The sequence below is a fragment of the Pristis pectinata genome, chromosome 3, assembly GCF_009764475.1.
Source record: "Pristis pectinata isolate sPriPec2 chromosome 3, sPriPec2.1.pri, whole genome shotgun sequence".
NCBI classification, from domain to species: domain Eukaryota; kingdom Metazoa; phylum Chordata; class Chondrichthyes; order Rhinopristiformes; family Pristidae; genus Pristis; species Pristis pectinata.
Window position 1 is genome coordinate 8,933,789 of NC_067407.1, and position 22,287 is coordinate 8,956,075.

At 43.7% G+C, this 22,287-nt stretch overlaps 1 protein-coding gene across 1 annotated transcript in view; it reads right to left on the minus strand.

Annotated features, from left to right (window-relative positions):
• The window catches only part of gipc2 (GIPC PDZ domain containing family, member 2), a 57,876-nt gene extending 49,730 nt beyond the window's left edge, over window positions 1–8,146 (minus strand). Inside the window, 1 exon segment of the mRNA XM_052012539.1 lies at window positions 7,790–8,146. Within this exon segment, the coding sequence (XP_051868499.1) occupies window positions 7,790–8,074 (285 nt within the window). The 5' untranslated portion in view covers window positions 8,075–8,146.
• Between the last annotated feature and the right edge of the window lie 14,141 nt (window positions 8,147–22,287).

Below are 22,287 nucleotides of genomic sequence, written 5' to 3' on the forward strand. Positions count from 1 at the left end.
AGGTCATGCACAAGATAGGGCTTGAAAAGGCACCCTGACCACATTAATTTAATTAGAGTACTGAGAACTTGAAAGAGAACCAGTTAACCAGCTGTCACCCCCAACAGATTTAGGATTATAGCATTACAGGCACTATCCAGATGGTTCACTCAAAGGAGAAGCTTTGAAACATCAGCCCCTAAAAAGTTTGTTCAGGACAAAAGTAAACTGATGATGGGCTGGCTTCAGCTGTCCTTCCCCCATGGAAAAAATCAGGAGGAAACAGCAGCTTCCATTCTCACTTTCATTTACAGTCCTGGAAAATGTCGAAATACTTGGGAAGGAATGGGAGCTGTCTCAGCTATGGCCAATAACTCTCTCACTTTCAGTATTCAATTTCATATATGATCAATGGCCAATTATACAATGCAAACTTCAGCAATAAGTGCCCACAACTGAGGCATGCAGCCGAAAATGATCCACAAATTGTGCACTGGTCAGGTGCAACTTTTATTCACTATGTAATGCTTTTCCAGAAAGGGACACAAATTCAAATTTTCATTAAAAAATTACGAGTGATGATTGTGCAAAAATGAACAATTTAAAGTTGAATGCACTTTTATTTCAAATATTACTTCATAATCGTTCTGGGCATCAGAATTTATAAAGTGAATTAGCTTTATTCACCTCAGTATTTGCATTTCTGCTCCCCATCTCCTCAAACATATTTAACTGGAAATCACAAGCAAGCCTGAATGTTAAGTGCATATGTGAATCAAACAATATTTAATACCTTGTGTTAGTTTAAAAAGTACTGAGAAACAAGATCATCAATAAAGGCAGTCTGAAACTACTCATTTATAGTTGTTCTGTGGATAGATTTCAAATACAGGAAAAACTTCCACAGGCTTCAAGTCCAAGCTTCAAGCACCAAATCATTTTCCTTAGAAACAGGATGTAGAGGATTTCCCTCATCATGCACCTGACAGCTTGTCATGGCACCCAAGATCTCCTTGCTAGTTCACAATTACACTAATCACTACCGTGAGGACTAGAATACAATGTATGCTTTCCAATTCAATACGATTACAGATTTTAAAGACCAAATGTGTTTCAATCACGAACATTTCTTCAATGGTGACAAGTTCAAGAAACTCATTAACAGATAAAGCCAGGAGAGAGCTTTTACAAACACCATAATTATTCACAGTAAATTCTCCAGTGTAAATAATTACATCCAAACTTTTGAATTAAACAAAAAAGGGAAAAAAGGATTGACAGTACTATTGGCTGGATGTGCCAGATCAAATTACAGATCCAGACAGGATATGAGATACACCCACAGCCTGCTCTTCAAGTGTATCATGTGGTAGAGAAATGCAGGAAGTGCGTATATCAGTATCCTCAAAGGGATAGTGACCAAATAACTTAAAGGGACATTTTTAAGCAGTGAAGATTATCAGGACCTATTTCAAGAGCTCAAATCTACAGGAACAAATTTGTACATTTAACACATTTTACAAAGCTAACAGGTGATACAGTACTTTGGAAGTGAAGTCACTGCTGTAATGTAGGAAGTGTACCAACCAGCTTACACACAAAGTGCCAAAAAAATAAGGAGATAAGGGACTACGTTAAAGACTTGCATTGAGAGATTAATATTCAACAGGATAGCTTCTGTTTAAATAGCGCTATGAAATTTTATACATCCTCTTAAGAGATCCCACCGTCTCACTTTAACATCTTAACTGAAAGTTGACACCTCTCACAGCACTTCACTAACTGCAAGAGTGGACTGTGGAATCAAGCCCATTACAAGGCTAATTTTACCAATACTTCATTGAACTACTGCAGCAATAATTATTGAACATGGATGTTTCAAATGAGATCCTAAATCAGTCTCTGGCTCCTGTTGAACACGTCATAAACAATTTCATGGCACTCTCTCCTTTATTCCCTCATGGGGTGCAAGCATCCACGTTAAAACCAACATTTACTGTCCATCCTTAATTGCCACTTGAACTTGCCACATTGGTAGGTCTGGAGTAAGATACAAGTCAGACCAAGTAAGGGTGGCAGTAAATCTGTGAACCAAATTTTTCCAGTGATCCTGTAGTTTTATGAATAACATTTTAATAAATATTTATTGCAAATTTAATGAACTTAGTTTAAGTATTCTAGCTCTCACAATGGCACATCTCTGGATCAAGAGAACTGGCCTCTGAACTCTAGCCCACTAATTAGAAATGACCATTCTCCCACTGACCTTGATTTTCAGATTCATAGTTGTACAGCACAGAAACAGGCCCTTCAGCCCAACTCATCCATGCCAATTAAGATGCCTGGGGAACATCCTTCCTTTAACCAGTGTAAAAACATACAGAATTTATTGACGACAACAGCTTCAGTGAATGTGTGCAGTAAGAGCATTACAAATACATTTTTGCCTGACAAGCAAAATTACTCAGAAAGTTAATCTATTTAAAGTGCTGGGGAACACAACCTAGAGCAACTTTTTCCAATAAACGCAGGGTAATTTCTCCAGAAAAATCTGTGTGGAGGATAGTTACACATAAATTAAGTGTATTTAATCAACTACAATTACTTGCAGCAGTATGGTCATTTGGTCATTAAGCTTGATGGGTTAATTTCTCTGTAAATAATGCCATCAAATCATAAGCTCGTAATTTATTCCACTGGCGTTTTTTATTTGCCTACAAAACAATGATTCCAACTTCAACTGGATGCAAAGTACTTTGAGATATTATGTACATAAGTTCAAGTTTATTATTTACATTAAAATACCTGTCTTGCAGTCCTTGCCAGAGCTAAAATAAAAGTCCAATGGAGCCAAATACCATTAGCAACAGCACCATTACAGAGGTTAGAAGCTGAAAATGGCTGGATCAATGGAATTCTCCACAGATCACTGATGTCATGGGGAATGACGATCTCTAACAAAACATACGTGACCATTAACACTCAGCATACAAGTCTCCTCGAAGAAATCAAAAGAAAACCTGCAAATGCTGGAAAACTGGAATAAAAGAGCAGAAAATACCATAAAATTTCTGCAGGTCAGGCAGTATCTGTGATAAGATAAATGGTTAACATTTCAGATCTAGGGCCCTTCAGAGTCTCCTTGATGCCACACTTATCGGAGAAGGCCAAAGACTCAGTTCTGCTTCGGCATTCAACTCGTCTGTCCATGACTAGATCATGGCTGTACTGAGTTCAGACCCTGGACCAGATATAGTATTAGTGAGTAAGTGTCGCTGGGTGGCATTATTGCTAACTCGTCTATCAAACCAACAATCAGAGTAGCTCAGATGTGAAATGCACTGCTAGGGTAGCAGTGGAGATGTATTTAATTGTAACATTCAAGAGAGAGCTGGATAAACATCTGAAAGGAAAAAATTTGCAGGGTTATGGGGAGACAATGGAGGAGTGGGGTCAGTTGGATTGCTCTTTCATACAATAGGGACAGACTCAATGGACCAAAAGGTGTCTTTCAGGCAAGATGTCCCTTTCATGCTTCAAGATGGATATAAAGATCCCATTACAGTAGTCTGCACAGGAACCAGAAAATTTTTCCACTATCCTATGGAATAGTTACTCCTCAAGCAAAGCCATTTAAAAACCCACAAAACTTATATCTTTTTACATCCCTACCCATTTACCTCCGTGATACCTCAGATACCCTCCACCACTTAGACAGTTTCCAGTTTCTAGGTCCAAAAGGCTCATCTTCACAATGACATTAAATCCTTCCATACCTCCACCGCACTCCAGGATAGTCCTGAGGTCCCTTCTCTCTTGAATACTGACCCAAACAATCTCTTTCTATCATCTCTTCCCATTGTGAAAAATCAAAAAGACTGGAGATGCTGGAAATCTAAAACATGAGCAGAAAATGCTGGAAATTCTCAGGTCAAGCCACATCTGTGGGAAGAGAAACAGAGCAATGTAAAAAATGCTGAAGAAACTCAGCAGGTCAGGCAGCATTTACAGAGGGAAATGGACAGTCCACGTTTCCGGTCAAAACCCTTCATCAGTACTAGAAAGAAAGAGGGGAGATAGCCGGTATAAAAAGTTGGGGGAAGGGAGAAACAGAGTTAATGATTCATGTCAAAAATTCTGATGAAGGGTCTTCAACCTGAAATATTAACTCTGTTTCTCTTCCCATAGATGCAGCCAGATCTGCTTTCCAGCATTTTCTGTTTATCTCTGTATAGACAGAAAGGACCTCAGATCATCCTGGAGTGTGGAGGAGGTGTGGAAGGAATTAAGCTTTATCTCATTCCACTGCCTGACTGAACTTGTTCTTATAATGAACAACTCCTTCAACTCCACACACTCTCCAAGCCAAAGGTGTAGAAATGGAATGCGCATGGTGCCAAGCTACGTCTCCAACCACCCCCCTTCTCAGTGCACTCTCTCATGTAACACCTGCCTTTTTACCACTTCCCTTTCCATGATGCAGGGCTCAAAAAGTCCTTTCAGAAGAAAAAGCAATTCACTTATACTTCCTCCAATTTAGCATATTGCATTTAACACTCACAATGTAATCTGTAGATCAGAAAAACCAAACACAGATTGGGTGACTTCTTTGCAACCAAGTTCAGTCCATAAGGGCATCTGAGTTTCCCATCACCTGTCACATTCTCCATCTCACTTCCACTCTAACTTCTGTTTTCACGCTCCAATGATGCCCAGGTAAGCTCGAGGATCAGCATCTCATGTCCCAACTAGGGACATTACAACCCTCTGGACATAATACAGAGTTTAACCATTTCTTGTAAACTACCTTTTTACCCACAGCTATACCTTTGTTTCAACTCGTGTTCTATTTGTTCTTTAATTAACCGTTACCTTGACAACTTTAGCCATCCCCTCTTCCCTTCACCCAACCCCCTCTGCAGCTTTAAACATTCTCGTCCTTTCATTCATCCAGTTCTGATGAACCAAAATGTCAACTGTTTACTCCATGGATGCTGCCTGACCTGTTGGCATTTCCAATACTCTGTTTTTGTTTCACATAGCCGGCATTTGCACTTTGTGTTCCAATTTTCTGCCACTTAAAAGGTACAAGTTTTAATGATTGCCGTGAGAATTTGAAGTATAATGGCTATTACATTTCAAAAGTATTTGATTATCTATCAAAGCAAACATTTTATTTCACTCCATTATACAAACGCTAGTTATTGCTGAATGTCAGCGATAGTGTAAATTGTGTCAGCCATAAACTTAACATTAATGTCTCAGCACCAAAGGTTTTCAGCTCATCTTGCCTTTACATCTTTTTGCAAGTTAGCTGGCAAATTTAGCCTGCCTGCTCTTTCTCTCAAGCTCTAACTAGTCCCCATTCAAGCCTTCATCAAATTCAATTCCAAGCATCACATTCCATAATGTGCACAAAAATATAGTGTATCACCTGTGTAGTACTGAGCGAGTGTTGCACAAAGGTCCCAACTTCCTGATAAGATTTCTAGGCCCTGCCTGCCCTTTAGGTACAACGTCTAGGAACAACAAGGTAATTATCCATAATGACCTTGTCAATATTTACATGTCATTATCACACTGCTGTTTATGAGCTTGCTGCATGGAAAATTGCGGCTGTACTTCCTCTATTACAGCAGTGATTACTTCACTTGCTCTGAAGTGTGTAATGCCCTTAAAGGGACATGAAATATACCATAATAGTCTCTTTTACAAGTCACTATTGAATTTTCTACTGGCAACTGTTCAGGTAAAAAAAACAAGTGATTATTGGATGTGTGCTTAGCCCACTGCTCTACTCTCTATACTCTCATGACTGTGTGGCTAAGCACAACTCAAACAGCATCTATAAATTCACAAATAACATCACGGTTACTGGTAAAATCTCAGATGGCGACAAAGAGGCATATAGGAACGAGACAGATTGGTTGGTTAAGTGGTATCGCAACAACAATCTTAGCAAGACCAAGGAAATGATTGTGGACTTTAGGAAGGGGAAGTCGGGAGAACACACACCAGTCCTAATTGACAGGTCAGCAGCTTCAAGTTCCTGGGCGTCAACATCTCAGAGATCTATCCTGGGCACAACATTTTGATGCAATCACAAAGAAGGCACGCTAGTGGCTCTACTTTGGTAGGACTTGAGGAGATTTGGTATGTCACCAAAGACTCTTCCAAATTTCTATAGATGTACAGTGGAGAGCATTCTGACTGGTTGCATCACCGCCTGGTATGGAGGCTCCAATGCACAGAATCGCAAGAGGCTGCAGAGGGTTGTAAACTCAGCCAGCTCCATCGCAGGCATAATCCTCCCGACCATCGAGGACATCTTCAAGATGCAGTGCCTCAAGGTGGCAGCATCCATCATCAAGGACCCTCACCATCCGGGACATGCCCTCTTCTCGTTACTACCATCGGGGAGCAGGTACAGGAGCCTGAAGACCCACGCTCAATGATTTAGGAACAGTTTCTTCCCCTCTGCAATCAGATTTCTGAACGGTCCACAAACCCATGAACACTACCTCATTATTCCTTTTCTTTTTGCATTATTTATTTTGTAATTTGTGGTAATTTTTGTGTCTTTGTCCTATACTGCTAGCCACAAAACAATAAGTGTCATATCATATGTCAGGATAACAAACTGATTCCAAAATTGTAAGAATGAATCAGTGTCTGGAACAAACATAAGTGTATCTACCATAGAGCAGGATAAAATGTTGGCACAACTTCATGGGCCAAAGGGCCTGTATTGTGCTGTAATGTTCTATGTTCTACTGTGAAAAAAAGATGTATTACAGCGAATGGCATCAAACCCACATGATAACTATAGAAGTTCTCCAACAAACCAAATGAAATATCAAAATATCAAAGCAGGAGCATCAATGTTTGGAGAAACACAATTTGTCAGGTAACTGCCAATCCCCTGTATACCGGGTGATGAGGGGCAGTGGGGTTGGGAAGAGAAAGAGAAGGCAATGGATGAGCAGGGACGGATGGAACAATAACAGCAGAGCTAATTGATGAGGGAGAAAGTTAAGGAGAGCAGCAATTAATGGGAAGAGGAAACGAAAGGAGGCAGGAGTGGCCCTGAGAGGGGGAAAAGTAGATGTCCAATTGGAAAGGGGGCAAAGGGATGGAGGATTCCATTTGGAATGAGCAAAGGAAGGGGTGGAATAAAATAAAAAGGACCCCATCACAGTGTAAAGAAAGGTTGGAGTCAATCTGAAAGGGGGAGAGGTGGGGTGGTGGGGGGCCAATGAAGGGGCGGCCAATGGGGCGGAGGGTAATCGGGGGGGGAGGGAGGGGGAGGGGGGGGAGGGAGAGGGAGGGGGAGGGGGGAGGGAGGGGGGAGGGGGGGAGGGAGAGGGGGGGGAGGGAGAGGGGGGGGAGGGGAGGGGGGAGAGGGGGGGAGGGAGGGGGAGGGAGGGGGGGAGGGAGGGGGGAGGGAGGGGGGAGGAGGGAGGGAGGAGGGAGGGAGGGAGGGAGGGGGGGAGGGAGGGGGGGAGGGAGGGGGGAGGGGGGGGGGGAGGGGGGGGTAGGGGGGAGAGGGGGGAGGGGGGATGGAGGGGGGGGAGGGGGGAGAGAGGGGGAGGGGGGAGAGGGGGAGAGGGGGGAGAGGGGGGAGAGGGGGAGGGGGGGAGGGGGGGAGGGGGGGGAGGGAGAGGGAAGCGGGGGGAGGGGGGGAGGGAGAGGGGAGGGGGGGAGGGGGGGAGGGAGAGGGGGAGGGAGGAGAGGGGGGAATAGGGTCGGGGTGGTGAGGCCTCCTCCCCCCCAGCGCCCGGGCAGCGCCGCTGGCCCAGCAGCCGCTCACCTCGGAGGCGGGGATGGCGAACACCTCGGCGATCTTGGCGTAGAGCTCCCGGACGTTGGAGAAGCCCTCGATGCGGCCGGTGGGGCTGCCGTGCGCCAGCTGCGTGTGGAAGACCAGCTTGGGCCGGGCGTGAGGCGGCGGCGCGGGCAGCCCGGCTCCGCCGGCCGCGCCGGGAGAGGACGCCCCGGTCCCGCCGCCCCTCCAACCCGGGCCCCCTTCATTCTCCACCAAGGTGGTGCTATCCCGCGACTTGTGCTTCCACCTGCCCTTCAGACCCAGCGGCATTTTCCCTCAGCGCAGCAGCAGCGGCGGCGGCGCCTCCTCGGCCGTTACCGATACCTCCAACCGCCCAGGTAACGCGCCTGCGCAGTCCGACCGGTCACGCCGGAGGGTGGGGCGGGGAGCCTCAAGGGGTGGGGCTCCCCACCGCGCATGTTCGGGCTAGGCAAGCCGGCACCAAGCCTCAACGGCGCATGCTCCCTCCATGCAAGCCGGCACCAAGCCTCCACGGCGCATGCTCCCTCCAGGCAAGCCGGCACCAAGCCTCCACGGCGCATGCTCCCTCCAGGCAAGCCGGCACCAAGCCTCCACGGCGCATGCTCCCTCCAGGCAAGCCGGCACCGCCTCCACGGCGCATGCTCTATCCATGCAAGTCGGCACCAAGCCGCCGCAGCATGCAAGCCGGCACCAAGCCGAAATTGCGCATGCTCTATCCATGCAAGCCGGCACCGAGCCGCAACGACGCATGCTCGATCTATGCAAGCCGCAACAGCGCCGGCGGTGGACCACTCACGACGCATGCGTTGAACAGCCAGGTATCAGTTGGCACTGACGTCATGGACATAGTATCTCAGGTGAGAGCACCTGGGGCGTCGGAACAGGTTGAAGGGACAGTGAAACTCCAGCAGTGAAGGGAAACTTCCGTGGAAGCTGCTACCTGGACAAGGGTGTTTTTGTTACCTCTTCTATTTACGTATATATCTAATTGAAATACCGAAACTTTTCTTCACCCCTAACAACCTCTGAATTAGTCCTGAGCTTCAGGACAATCGGGCAGTTAAACATGTTCGACCTACCAATGAAAGTTGTTGAACATTTAATTTAGAACAAAATGATGACTGAAGATTGATTACAGATTTCCTTTCGTTTTATTCTAAACTTCAAAGATGCGTAACACAATAATTATGCTACTTTCGCTTCCTTTACAGTTTTTTTTTTGTTTTTCAGAATATGGGCATTGCTGGCAAGCCCAGCTATTCTTATCCTACCTAAATGTGGTTGAGAAACTAGTTGAGACAGGCACAATAACGACATTTGGATAAGTACATGGACAGGAAAAGTTTAGAGGGATATGGGCCAAATATGGGCAAATGGGACTAGCTTAGATGAGCATCATGGTCGGCATGGACGAGTTGGGCCATGCTGTGTTACTCTATGATTCTATGACCCTAAGCTTATGATCAGCCACCTTTCTGAACCATTGCAACCCACCCTAATAGTGAAGGTACTTCCACAATGCTTTTTGGTAGAGAATTTCAGGATTTAAACCCAGCAACAATTAAAAACTGGTGATATATTTGCACACTGGGATGATCTGTAACATGGAGAGGAAGTTGCAAATGCTGCCGTTCACATGCACTTGCTGCACTTGACCTTGGTGGTAAAAGTCACAGCTTTGGGAGTTACTGTTGGAATAGTGCAGGTGAGCACCTGCATTATGTTTGTAGACAGTACACATTGGTATTGGTTTATTATTGTCACTTGTACCGAGGTACAGTGAAAAACTTGTCTTGCATACGGATCGTACAGGTCAATTCATTACACAGTGCAGTTACATTGAGTTAGTACAGAGTGCATTGAGGTAGTACAGGTAAAGACAATAACAGTACAGAGTAAAGTGTCACAGCTACAGTGAAAGTGCAGTGCAATAAGGTGCAAGGCCACAACAAGGTAGATCGTGAGGTCATAGTCCATCTCATCACATAAGGCAACCATTCAATAGTCTTATCACAGTGGGGTAGAAGTTGTCCTTTGCAGTTATGGTGTGCTGACTGTGAAGGGAATAAAAGTTTGGACTTGGAGATGGGAGACAATCAATCAGGCTGCTTTGTCCTGGATGGTGCTGAGCTTCTTGATGGTTGGTGGAGCAACATTCATCCGGGTGAACGAAGAGTATCCCATCACGCTCCTGACTTCATTGAAGATAGGAATGTTCTTAGAGTCTCTGCTTCCTCCTGTTACCTGATTAACCACCTACCACCATTCATATATAGATGAGGCAGAATTGCACAGCTTTGATCTGACCTATTAACTGTGGGATCATTGAGCTTTATCTGTAACTTATTGTTTAGCTTATATTGTAGACCTCAGATTGATATCTCCATAGTAAGTATGCCCAGTGCTGCTCCTGGCAAGCCTCTCTGCATTCCTCTTTGAACCAGCATTGGTTTGGTAATCACCATTGAGTGGGGGATATGCTGAGTCATGAGATTACAAGTTGTGGTGATGCAAATTTCTGCTGTTGCTATGGATAATCAACGGCACCTCATAGACTGCCAATTTTGAGCTGAATCCATTCCATTTAGCACAATTGTATTGCTTCACAGCATGATGAGGAGGGTCTTTGGTGTGGGGACAGAACTTTGTCTCCTCAGAACTATGCAGTGATAACTAGTCCTATTGTTCTCATGGGTAGGTGGATTGTGAGGACAAGGTCATGCAAGGTTATCCCTCATGTTGATTACTTTTGTTTCAGTTTGAATTCCACAGCTGCCTTGGTGAGAAATGAATTTGCATCTCTCGATTGTTAATCCAAGTCTCGGGTTCACTCATCTGGTAACTATCTTCTCCACCACCATCCAACTACTGGAGGACATGAGCCAATTTCCTCTGTAATGAGTTAAGGAGTGTCTGTATTTAAAATTCTAATCCTTGTATTCAAACCCTTGCATGACCTTCACCCCCTCTAATCCTGTAATCTCCCCTAGCCTGATAGCCCTGGGAGATGTCTTCACTCCTTCAATTCTGGCCACTCGAATTCTCCCACATTTATCTCTCTATCATAGATCATAGCGTCTTCAGCTGTGAAAATCAAGTTTCTAGAATCCCCTCCCCAAATGCTGCTCTGCTTCTTTTGCTCTTTTCTCCTTCAAGAGACTCCAAAAAAGTGACCTCTGTAAACAAACCTTTGATCATCTACTTCTGGATGTCAGTGGTATTGGTCTTGGGTTACTTTTCTACATTAAAGGTGATACATAATGGGGAATTCTTGTTGTGTTTTTTTTCTGTACAACACCTCCAGCCTCTGCTGTGCACTCTATTTGAACCAATTTTCTTTCTTTCTTTCTTTTTCAATCTTTTTATTAGTTTCCAAATTAATACAGATTAATATATAACATCGATGTTTGTACATGTAATAGAAGGAGATCAAGAGAACAATCATGACATAGATAATCATAAAGAATGATAAAATATTAAAAAAATCTGTAGATCTCACGATCTCTTAGTGAATGAATATAATATAAAAGAAAGGAAAGAGAAAGATTTATTGTGTATATAAAAGAAAAGGGAAAAAAAAACAAATCAATAAAAAAATGTAAACAATATCTCAAACCAAACTAAAAAGAAAAATTTCCAAAAAAAATTCAAAAAAAAAGAAAAAAAAAGACTGGACTGAAATTTCTCAGTAGAAACAGAGCAATATTATGTCGTCAACTCCGTTCCTCTAAATTGAAAAGTTATTGAAAAGGGATCTATATTGTATGAAAATATTGAATAAATGGACTCCAAATGTCTTCAAATTTAAGCAAAGGATCAACAGTACCACTCCTAATTTTTTCCAAGTTTAAACATGATATAGTTTGAGAGAACCATTGAAAAGTAGTAGGGGGTATTGGATCCTTCCATTTAAGCAAAATGGATCGTTTGGCCATTAATGTAACAAAGGCAATCGTACGGTTAGCGGAAGCAGATAAATGGCCAGACTCTATCCTTGGTAATCCAAAAATTGCAGTGATAGGGTGAGGTTGTAAATCAATATTCAATACAGTTAAGATAATGTTAAAAATATCTTTCCAAAAGAGGACAGGACCAAAACATATGTGTCAGAGAAGCCACATTCGATTTACGTCTGTCACATAGAGCATTTATGTGGGTGAATTGTGGATAATCATACATTTTCAAGTTTAAATTCCTGCTTGATCCCACATATCCATTGGTCTTGACCTTGAGCCTAATGGCATTCACAGTCCTCAGATGGAGAAATCCAAAGATTTACAGCCTTCTGAGTAAAGAGATTTTTTTCAACTCATCCGAAATAGCCTCTTACCCCGAGACTGTGCCTCTTAGTTCTGGGTTCCCAAATGAGGAAACAACTCATTCCTCTGCCTTTTCAAAACCTCTTAGAATCTTGCGCATCTCAATGGGATCACTTCTCAATTTTCCAAACATCATGGAAGAAAGGCCAATCTTACTTAATCTCTCAAAAGGAAAAATGCCACAGGCCTTTCTTTATTTCTCTTAAAATCAAAGACAGGAAAAATTATAAGGGACATAGATTTGCCTTCGTTATCCTCTTTTCGTAGAGTTGTGTAGGCTCCTACAGTCTATGCTATGTTTGTTTACTCTCATGTTCTACCTTTTTTTCCAGAGTTTTGAACAATCTATTACTGCTTCCAATTCTTGAGAACATTATAAGCCTGCTCTTTTAATCTAGTACCATCCTTAGCCTCATTTGTTAGCCTGCATGTAATGCTTTTCACTTAGAGTTTTCTCCTCAAAGGAATCTGTTCATTGAGAACTTTTTTTTTACTATTTACCACTGTTTATCTACTAACAAACTGCTTTTACTCTATTCCTTTTTGCCTCTCCTACCGATGTAATTTTCTTTTTTAATTCAGGACTCTGGTTTCTTTCTGAGTTGTGTCCCTCCTGAAATTGAATGCAAAATTCTGCCATTAGGTTCATGAAAAGTAAGAAGCATGTGTTAATCACAGCTTGCCTTTGATCTTCTTTGCAAGGTCAAATGCTGGGTATTCCACGGCAAATCACTCACTCTTAACAACCCAAGTGTGCACAAGCATAATAGAATGCATTTCCCTGACTTGTATGAACATCACTCAAGAAACTCAATATTACTTGGGATAAAGCAGCTCACTATATTGGTGCATCATCTGTCACCTTAGACATTCACTTTCTTTTTCTTTTAAGAAGTAATCTTTAGAACATAGAATAGTACAACACTGGACAGGCCATTTGGCCCACAATGTTGTGTTGATCTAAATTCATCTTTATTCATAATAAGATCAATCTTTATTCATAATAAAAGGTATATAAAAAAGAAAAAGCAGTGCAAAACTTTTTACATTCTTGGTCAATACATTCAGTAATGTTAACTTATCTTTTTTTAAACCGTAGCACCATTGCCACTCATTTGATGCAATGTTTGAGGGGCTTCCCCACCCAACACCGCCCCTCCATGTGCGGTAGCGGAAGGAGCCTCGACTGTGGCCCTTCCCCACAGAGCCTTAGCATTGGCTGCACCCAGCTTCATTGCGTCCCTCAGCACGTACTCCTGCAGCCTGGAATGTGCCAGTCAGCAGCATTCCCTCACAGACATCTCGCTGTGCTGGGAGACCAACAAGTTTCAGGCAGATGAAAGAGCGTCTTTTACCAAGTTGGTGATCTTCCGGCAGCACTTGATGTCTGTCTCAGTGTGTGCCCCTGGGACCCTTGCATTCTTCTCCACACCCTCTTAGCAAATCCATAGTCTACAAAGAAGTGGCTGACCGTCTCTTCCCCACTGCAGCCGTCCCGAGGCTAGCATGCATTGGGGATGATATTTCATCTGTCGCATCCACTTTCTCCTCAGCTATTGCACTATGACTGCAAGTCGTATGATCTGTAAGATGAAAAAAACTTGCCAAGTCTTCTTCCACCCAACACATTATCCCCATGGCTTTAGTGCCTACAAGAACAATAACAGCAGGTGAGCTACCACTGTAAGTTCTCCAAGTCACACACCATCCTGATTTAGAAATAAATTGCTGATTCTTCTTAATCACTGGTTCAAAATCCTGGAAGTGCCCAATGAACAGCATTGTGGAACTACCTTCAGCAAACCAGTTTAAATACATGAGTAAAATAGAGGGCTAAGGGTAAGCCTAGTAATTTCTAGGGTAGGGACATGCTCGGCACAGCTTTGTGGGCCAAAAGGCCTGAATTGTGCTGTAATTGTTCTATGTTCTATGATTACCACCAGTTTCTCAAAGACAACTATCGATTGGCGATAACTGTTGGCTTTGTCAGTGATGCTAACGTTCTATAACCTAACTGTTCAAAGTTCAAATGTTATTAATAAAATTACGTATTTAGCAAATCTGAGTAGGATTAATCTTTCACAGAATAAGAATCTTATTGTAGTAATTGCTAGATTTGTCATATCAAGTTAACAAAGAGAAAAACATTTTATCTTTATTCTTTTTGACTTGAAATGGGAGCAAAATGTATTTCATTGTTAGGTTTTGGTTTTAAAAGTGATATCAGAGTGGAACCAAGCTTTTTTTTTACTCGTGTGACTTGCAGTGGTCACGGGATTACAACAAAGAGCAGGAAAACTGGTCAATTATCCCCTCCCTAGCCCAAGGAAATTCTGTGTAATTAGACCTTTTTTATCACCAGTTGAAATAAGATCAGTTAATTTTGCACAAATTGCAGGATAAGCCCTGGGCTATGACTAGTCTGTATGGTCTGGTTACTGAAGACACAATCACTCTGAACCATCAGTAAAACCTAATTGTGTGTCAATGAACAGGTAGGATTCATGTCACTGTGTCAATAGATTGTGGGTTCAGATGATATCCTTGTGATTGGAGGAGAAAATCTAGTCAGACACTCCATTATAGCACTGAGAGAGTGCTATTTGGCTCAGAAAATATGTTGAATTAGAGCCTTGTCCGCTCTCTCTCGTGCCCTGAAATCTGTACATTCCACTATTTAGAAGGAATATTTTTATTCAACCAATTAAGAAATATGATCTCTTATTTTTATCTCATTAATTTGTGGGAATCAGCTGTGTTCAAATTGTCTACTGTGTTTCTTACAATTAACTCTCACCAACTTTTACCAACTTTTACCAATGCACCATAGAAAGCATCCTATCTGGATGTATCATGGCTTGGTACGGCAACTGCTCTGCCCAGGACCGCAAGAAGCTGCAGGGAGTTGTGGACACAGCCCAGCGCATCACAGACACCAGCCTCCCCTCCTTGGACTCTGTCTTTACTTCTCGTTGGCTTGGTGTAGCAGCCAGCATAATCAAAGACCCCACCCACCCAGGACATTCTCTCTTCTCTCCTCTTCCATCGGTTAGAAGATCCAGGAGCCTGAGGGCACATACCACCAAACTTAAGGACAGCTTCTACCCACTGTGATAAGACTATTTATACAGTGAGATGGACTATGACCTCACGATCTACCTTGTTGTGACCTTGCACCTTATTGCACTGCACTTTCTCTGTAGCTGTGACACTTTCCTCTGTACTGTTATTGTTTTTACCTGTACTACCTCAATGCACTCTGTACTAACTCAATGTAACTGCACTGTGTAATGAATTGACCTGTACGATCGGTTTGTAAGACAAGTTTTTCACTGTACCTCGGTACAAGTGACAATAATTAAACCAATACCAATACCCAACAGCAACTGTGTTTCAAAAAGCTTTGTCATTTGCAGTAAAGTGCATGTTTGCACATGGTATGATATAAACAAAATTCTTTTGTTCATCTTTACTGCTGTTTATTGAAATTTGTTTATTATTGTCACTTGTATCGAGGTACAGTGAAAAACTTGTCTTGCATACCGTTCATACAGATCAATTCATTACACAGTGTATTGAGGTGGTACAGGGTAAAAACAATAATAGAATAACTTTACGTGTCACAACTACAGAGTAAGTGCAGTGAAGATAGACAATAAGGTGCAAAGACATAACAAGGTAGATTGTAAGGTCAGAGTCCATCTTATTGTATAGGGGAACCATTCAATAGTCTTATAACAGTGGGATAGAAGCTGTCCTTGAGCCAGGTGATACGTGCCCTCAGGCTCCTGTATCTTCTGCCTGATGGGAGAGGGGAGAAGAGAGAATGGCCCAAGTGGGTGGGGTCTTTGATGCTGGCTGCTTCACCAAGGCAGCGAGAGGTATAGACAGAGTCCACGGAGGGGAGGCTGGTTTCCGTGATGTGCTGAGCTATGTCCACAACTCTCTGCAGTTTCTTGCGGTCCTGGGCAGAGCAGTTGCCATACCAAGCTGTGATGCATCCAGATAAAATGCTTTCTTTGGTGTATCAATAAAAGTTGGTGAGTATCAAAAGGGACATGCCAAATTTCTTTAGCCTCCTGAGGAAGTAGAGGCACTGGTGAGCTTTCTTGGCCGTGGTGTCTACATGGTTGGATCAGGACAGGCTATTGGTGATGTTCACTCCTAGGAATTGAAGCTCTCAACCCTCTCGACCTCAGCACCATTGATGTAGACCAGAGCATGTACACTGCCCCCTTCCCTGAAGTCAATGACCAACTCTTTTGTTTTGCTGACATTGAGGGAAAGGTTGTTCTCATGATGCCATGTCATGAAGCTATCTATCTCCTTCCATCATTATTTAAGATACGGTGGTATCATCTGCAAACTTGTAGATGGAGTTAGAGCAGAATCTGGTTTCTTTATCTCCAAATATCTAGTGTTTTTTGGTAACTACACTAATTCCTTATATTATCGCATCTATATTCTACCAAATTTATAAAATTGTGGTCATGCCACTTTATCACTCTGAGACTGGTAATTGCAAAGAGTGGAATGGGAGCATCAGAGTTATAACTCAAGACAACCAAGGTATCAAATCTGCACCCTGATTACCATGAGAGGGCTCTGTTCCTTCACAGCTGTGTCCCCACATTGAGCTTCATTTTCAGCTGACAAATTCAGGACGACCTGCCAAGCATGATTATCCAGATTCACAAAGAATATACGTTTTGAACTGTTTCAGCTCACAAAGCAGAAGTCCAACCTCAGTGGGCTTAAAGCTTGTAAGGTGTCGAACCCAAGGGATGTGCTGCAGCTTCAATTCATTGTTTTCTAAAGTCAGCTTTGCTCTTCCCTGGTTTTACTTTTAACGCAGATCTGATTTTATTTGTTGCTCAAAGGAGTATCATCCAACCGTTAAGTTATTTCTGTTTTTATAACAAAAGGTCATGGGTCCAACACACTCTCAGTCCTGATGTAGGGTTTCGACCTGAAACTTCGACAATTCTTTCAAGCCCCATAAGATACAAAAGCCTGCAAGCCCGTACCACCAGTCTCAAGGACATCTTCTCTTCCACTGTTATAAGACTATTGAACGGTTCCCTAGAATGATAAGGTTGACTCTTGACCTCACAATCTACCTTGTTATGACCTTGCACCTTACTGTCTGCCCGCACTCCACTTTCTCTGTAACTGTAACACTTTATTCTGCATTCTGTTGTTGTTTTCCCTTGTACTACCTTGATGTACTGATGTGATGAAATGCTCTTTATGGATGGAATGCAAAACAAAGTTTTTCACCATACCTTGGTAAACGTGACAATAATAAACCGATTTATCTGAGCACATCACCTCAGCTGATACTTCACTACACTGCTGAGCCTTTGATTTGACCATCGTTCCGGGAATAGCAAAAATCCTGTGGCGGTATTTAAAGGAAATTGGAGAATCCATCCTGTGACCTAGCAACGTTCATGCCTTAACCATTGCCAACAAAAGCAGATTAATTGATCATTTTGTCACATTGGCTGTTTGTGGAACCTTGCCATGTATAAATTGGTTGTTGTTTTTGCCTATGGAACAAGGGGGAAGACAAGTTAAAGATAACTGACAAGAAGATGGGACATCCTGAAGTTGAACATTACAATATTAACACTTTTTTTGTTCTCTACGCATTCCTGGAAAGTGAAACCTCTACTTGCAGTTTGAAAGATGAGAAGAAATATCCACTTTATATAGATTTCCAAAAGGAAGTATCAAGGTTTGCCTAGGTGCCTTATTATTAATGAAGCACATTTGGCATCCAGTTTTATTTGTTATGTTAACAAATGATATATGCAAGTTGCAGACAATAACTAGCTTATTAACTGAATCATCTGCTTTCTGTTGCTGCTGAGTCAGGACCATGTTAACCATGACCCCAGAAGAACTCGCTGCACTTCCATTGAAAAGTGTATGGGATTCCTTCAGTCCATGTGTACAGGCAGATGAGACAACAATATCATGTCACTCTCAAAGGACATCACAGATGTGGCATTCCACCAAAATGCCAGCCTAGATAATATGCTGAACTCCACTGCAGAGTTTAAAATTATGTCTCACTGAGAAGACTAATATCTTGATCCTTAAAATGAATATTGCTCAAAAGAGTATCAACAGACAGTTAAATTATTTTTGATTCTATAACAGAAGCAAAATATCACGTCCTGCAGCTCAACATTTATGCCGTTAGTCAAATCAGTCTCTATGCTGCCACCTTGTGTTTCTCTCTCAGATATACTTATATTCCATCCCCAACATCAACATTCTCGAGTTCATACCGAGGGCAATCCTGCATGCTTCCTTAACTATTAGGTTCCATAGAACCATAGAACAATACTGCACAATACAGGCCCTTCAGCCCATCATGTTGTGCCGCCCTTCAAACCACCCTAAGACTATCTAACCCCTTCCTCCCACATATCCCCCTATCTTAAATTCCTCCATATGCTTATCTAACAATCTCTTGAACTTGTCCAACGTATCAGCCTCCACCACCACCCCAGGCAGCGCATTCCATGCACCAACCACTCTCTGGGTGAAAAACCTCCCTCTGACATCTCCCTTGAACTTCCCACCCATTACTTTGAAGCCATGTCCTCTTGTTTTGAGCATTGGTGCCTTGGGAAAGAGGCGCTGGCTGTCTACTTTATCTATTCCTCTCAATATCTTGTGTACCTCTATCATGTCTCCCCTCATCCTCCTTCTCTCCAATGAGTTAAGCCCTAGTTCCTTTAGTCTCTCTTCATAATCCATACTTTCTAATCCAGGCAGCATCCTGGTAAATCTCCTCTGCACCCTTTCCAATGTCTCCACATCCTTCCTATAATGAGGCAACCAGAAGTGGACACAGTACTCTAAGTGTGGCCTAACCAGAGTTTTGTAAAGCTGCATCATTACTTCGCGGCTCTTAAACCTGATCCCAAGATTTATGAAAGCTAACATCCCATAAGCTTTCTTAACTACCCTATCCACCTGTGTGGCAACTTTCAGTGATCTGTGGATATGAACCCCCAGATCCCTCTGCTCCTCCACACTGCCCAGAATCCTGCCATTTTCCTTGTACTCCGCCTTGGAGTTTGTCCTTCCAAAGTGTACCACCTCACACTTCTCTGGATTGAACTCCATCTGCCACTTGTCAGCCCAGCTCTGCGTCCTATCAATATCCCTCTGCAAGCTTCGACAGCCCTCCACACTATCCACAACACCACCGATCTTTGTGTCATCTGCAAACTTGCTAACCCACCCTTCCACCCCCTCATCTAAGTCATTAATAAATATCACAAAAAGTAGAGGTCCCAGAACTGATCCCTGTGGGACACCACTAGTCACTGCCCTCCAATCCGAATGCACTCCCTCCACCACAACCCTCTGCTTTCTGCAGGCAAGCCAATTCTGAATCCACACGGCCAAGCCTCCCTGAATGCCTTGGCCTCTGACCTTCTGAAGAAGCCTACCATGTGGAACCTTGCCAAATGCCTTACTAAAATCCATGTAGACCACATCCACTGCACTACCCTCATCAATCTTCCTGGTCACCTCCTCAAAGAACCCTATCAGGCTTGTGAGGCAAGATCTTCCCTTCACAAAGCCATGCTGGCTGTCCCTAATCAGTCCATGAGTCTCTAAATGCTCATAGATCCTATCTCTTAGAATCCTTTCTAACAGCTTACCCACCACAGACATAAGGCTCACTGGTCTGTACTTCTCTGGACTATCCCTACTACCTTTTTTGAATAAGGGGACAACATTCACCACCCTCCAATCCTTTGGTACCATCCCCGTGGACAACGAGGACTCAAAAATCCTAACCAACGGTTCAGCAATCTCCTCCCTTGCCTCACGAAGCAGCCTGGGGAATATTCCGTCAGGCCCCGGGGACTTATCTGTCCTAATATTTTCTAACAACTCCAACACATCCTCTCTCTCCAGAACATTACCCTCACCTACACTGTTCTCAGCGTCATCAAGACCCCCCTCCTTGGTGAATACTGAAGGGAAGTATTCATTGAGAGCCTCACCCACTTCCACAGCTTCCAGGCACATCCTCCCACCTTTGTCTTTAATCGGACCTACCCTTACTCTAGCCATCCTTTTGCTCTTCACGTACGAGAAAAAAGCCTTGGGATTCTCCTTAACCCTACTCGCCAAAGCCTTTTCATGTCTCCTTCTCACTCTCCTCAGCCCTTTCTTAAGTTCCTTCCTTGCTACTCTATATTCCTCATGAGCCCTGTCCGATCCTTGCTGCTTACACCTTATGTATGCTGCCTTCTTCTTCCTAACTAGCTGTCCCACCTCTCTTGTCACCCACGGTTCCTTCACCCTGCCATTCCTTCTCTGCCTCACCGGGACAAATTTATCCCTAACATCCTGCAAAAGATCCCTGAACATCGACCACATCTCCATAGTACATTTCCCTTCAAAAATGTCATCCCAATTTACACTCCCAAGTTCTCGCCTTATAGCCTCATAATTTGCCTTTCCCCAATTAAATATCTTCCCATCCCCTTTGCTCCTATCCTTGTCCATGACAATTCTAAAGGTTAGGGAGCAATGGTCACTGTCCCCCAAACGCTCACCCACCGATAGATCTGTCACCTGTCCCAGTTCATTACCTAAAACTAGATCTAATATGGCATTCCCTCTAGTCAGCCTGTCAACATACTGTGTCAGGAATCCGTCCTGGACACACTTAACAAACTCCGCCCCGTCTAAACCTTTGGCACTAAGTAGGTGCCAATCAATATTTGGATAGTTGAAGTCTCCCATTATAATAACCCTGTTATTTTCGCATCTTTCCAAAAACTGCCTCCCAGTATCCCTACTGCTACCGGGGGGCCTATAGACTACTCCCAGGAGGGTAACTGCTCCTTTCTTGTTACTAACTTCCACCCATATTGACTCTAGAGAGGATCCTTCTACATTATCTACCCTTTCTGCAGCTGTAACAGTGTCCCTGACCAGTATCGCCACCCGTCCTCCTCTCCTCCCCACCCCATCCCTTTTAAAACACTGAAAACCAGGAATATTCAATATTCATTCCTGCCCTGATGTCAGCCATGTCTCTGTAATAGCCACAATATCGTAGTCCCATGTACTTATCCAAGCTCTCAGTTCATCTCCCTTATTCCTGATGCTTCTTGCATTTAAGTAAATGCACTTTAGCCCATCCACCTTACTACTTTTATAGCCTGTACTCTGCTTCTCCTTCCTCAAAGCCTCTCTGCCTGTCAGATCTGACTTTTCCCCATTCCCTTCTCCCTCTGACCTACCCCTCTGGTTCCCATTCCCCTCGCAATCTAGTTTAAACCCTCCTGAACCACCCTAGCAAACCTGGCTGCAAGGATATTGGCCCCCCTCAGGTTCGGGTGTAACCCGTCCTCTCTGTACAGGTCCCACCTTCCCCAGAAGAGATCCCACTGATCCAAAAATCTAAAACCCTCCTTCCTGCACCAACTTCTCAGCCATGCATTCACTTGCCATCTCCTCCTATTCCCACCTTCACTATCGCGTGGCACTGGCAGCAATCCCGAGATCGCTTCCCTTGAGGTCCTGTTCTTCGGCCTTCTGCCTAGCTCGCTAAACTCACTTTTCAGGACCTCATCCCTCTTCTTACCTACGTCGTTGGTACCAACATGAACCACGACTTCTGGCTGTTCTCCCTCCCGCTCTAGAATCCCGTGGACCCGATCAGTGACATCCCGGACCCCGGCACCTGGGAGGCAACATACCATCCGGGATTCATGTTCACTGCCACAGAACCTCCTATCTGTTTCCCTGACTGTCGAGTCCCCTATCACTACTGCCTTCCTCTTCTCCTCCCTTCCCTTCTGAGCAGCAGGACCGGTCCCAGTGCCATAGACCTGGCTACTGCTGCTAGGCTCCGGCAGGTCATCTCCCTCAACAGCCTCCAAAGCGGAAAACCTGTTACTGAGGGGAACAGCCTCCGGGGTCCTCTGCTCTATCTGCCTGTTCGTTTTCTTTTCCCTCCCCTGACAGTCACCCTTCGATCTACTTCCTGGACTCCAGAAGTACCTGCTCTAAGGGTGGTGACTGTCTCCTGATGTACAGTATCTACATAACTCTCCCCCTCCCTGATGCTGCGCAGTGTTTGAAGCTGCAACTCCAGCTCATCAAGTTTGAGCCAAAGTTCCTCCAGCCTCA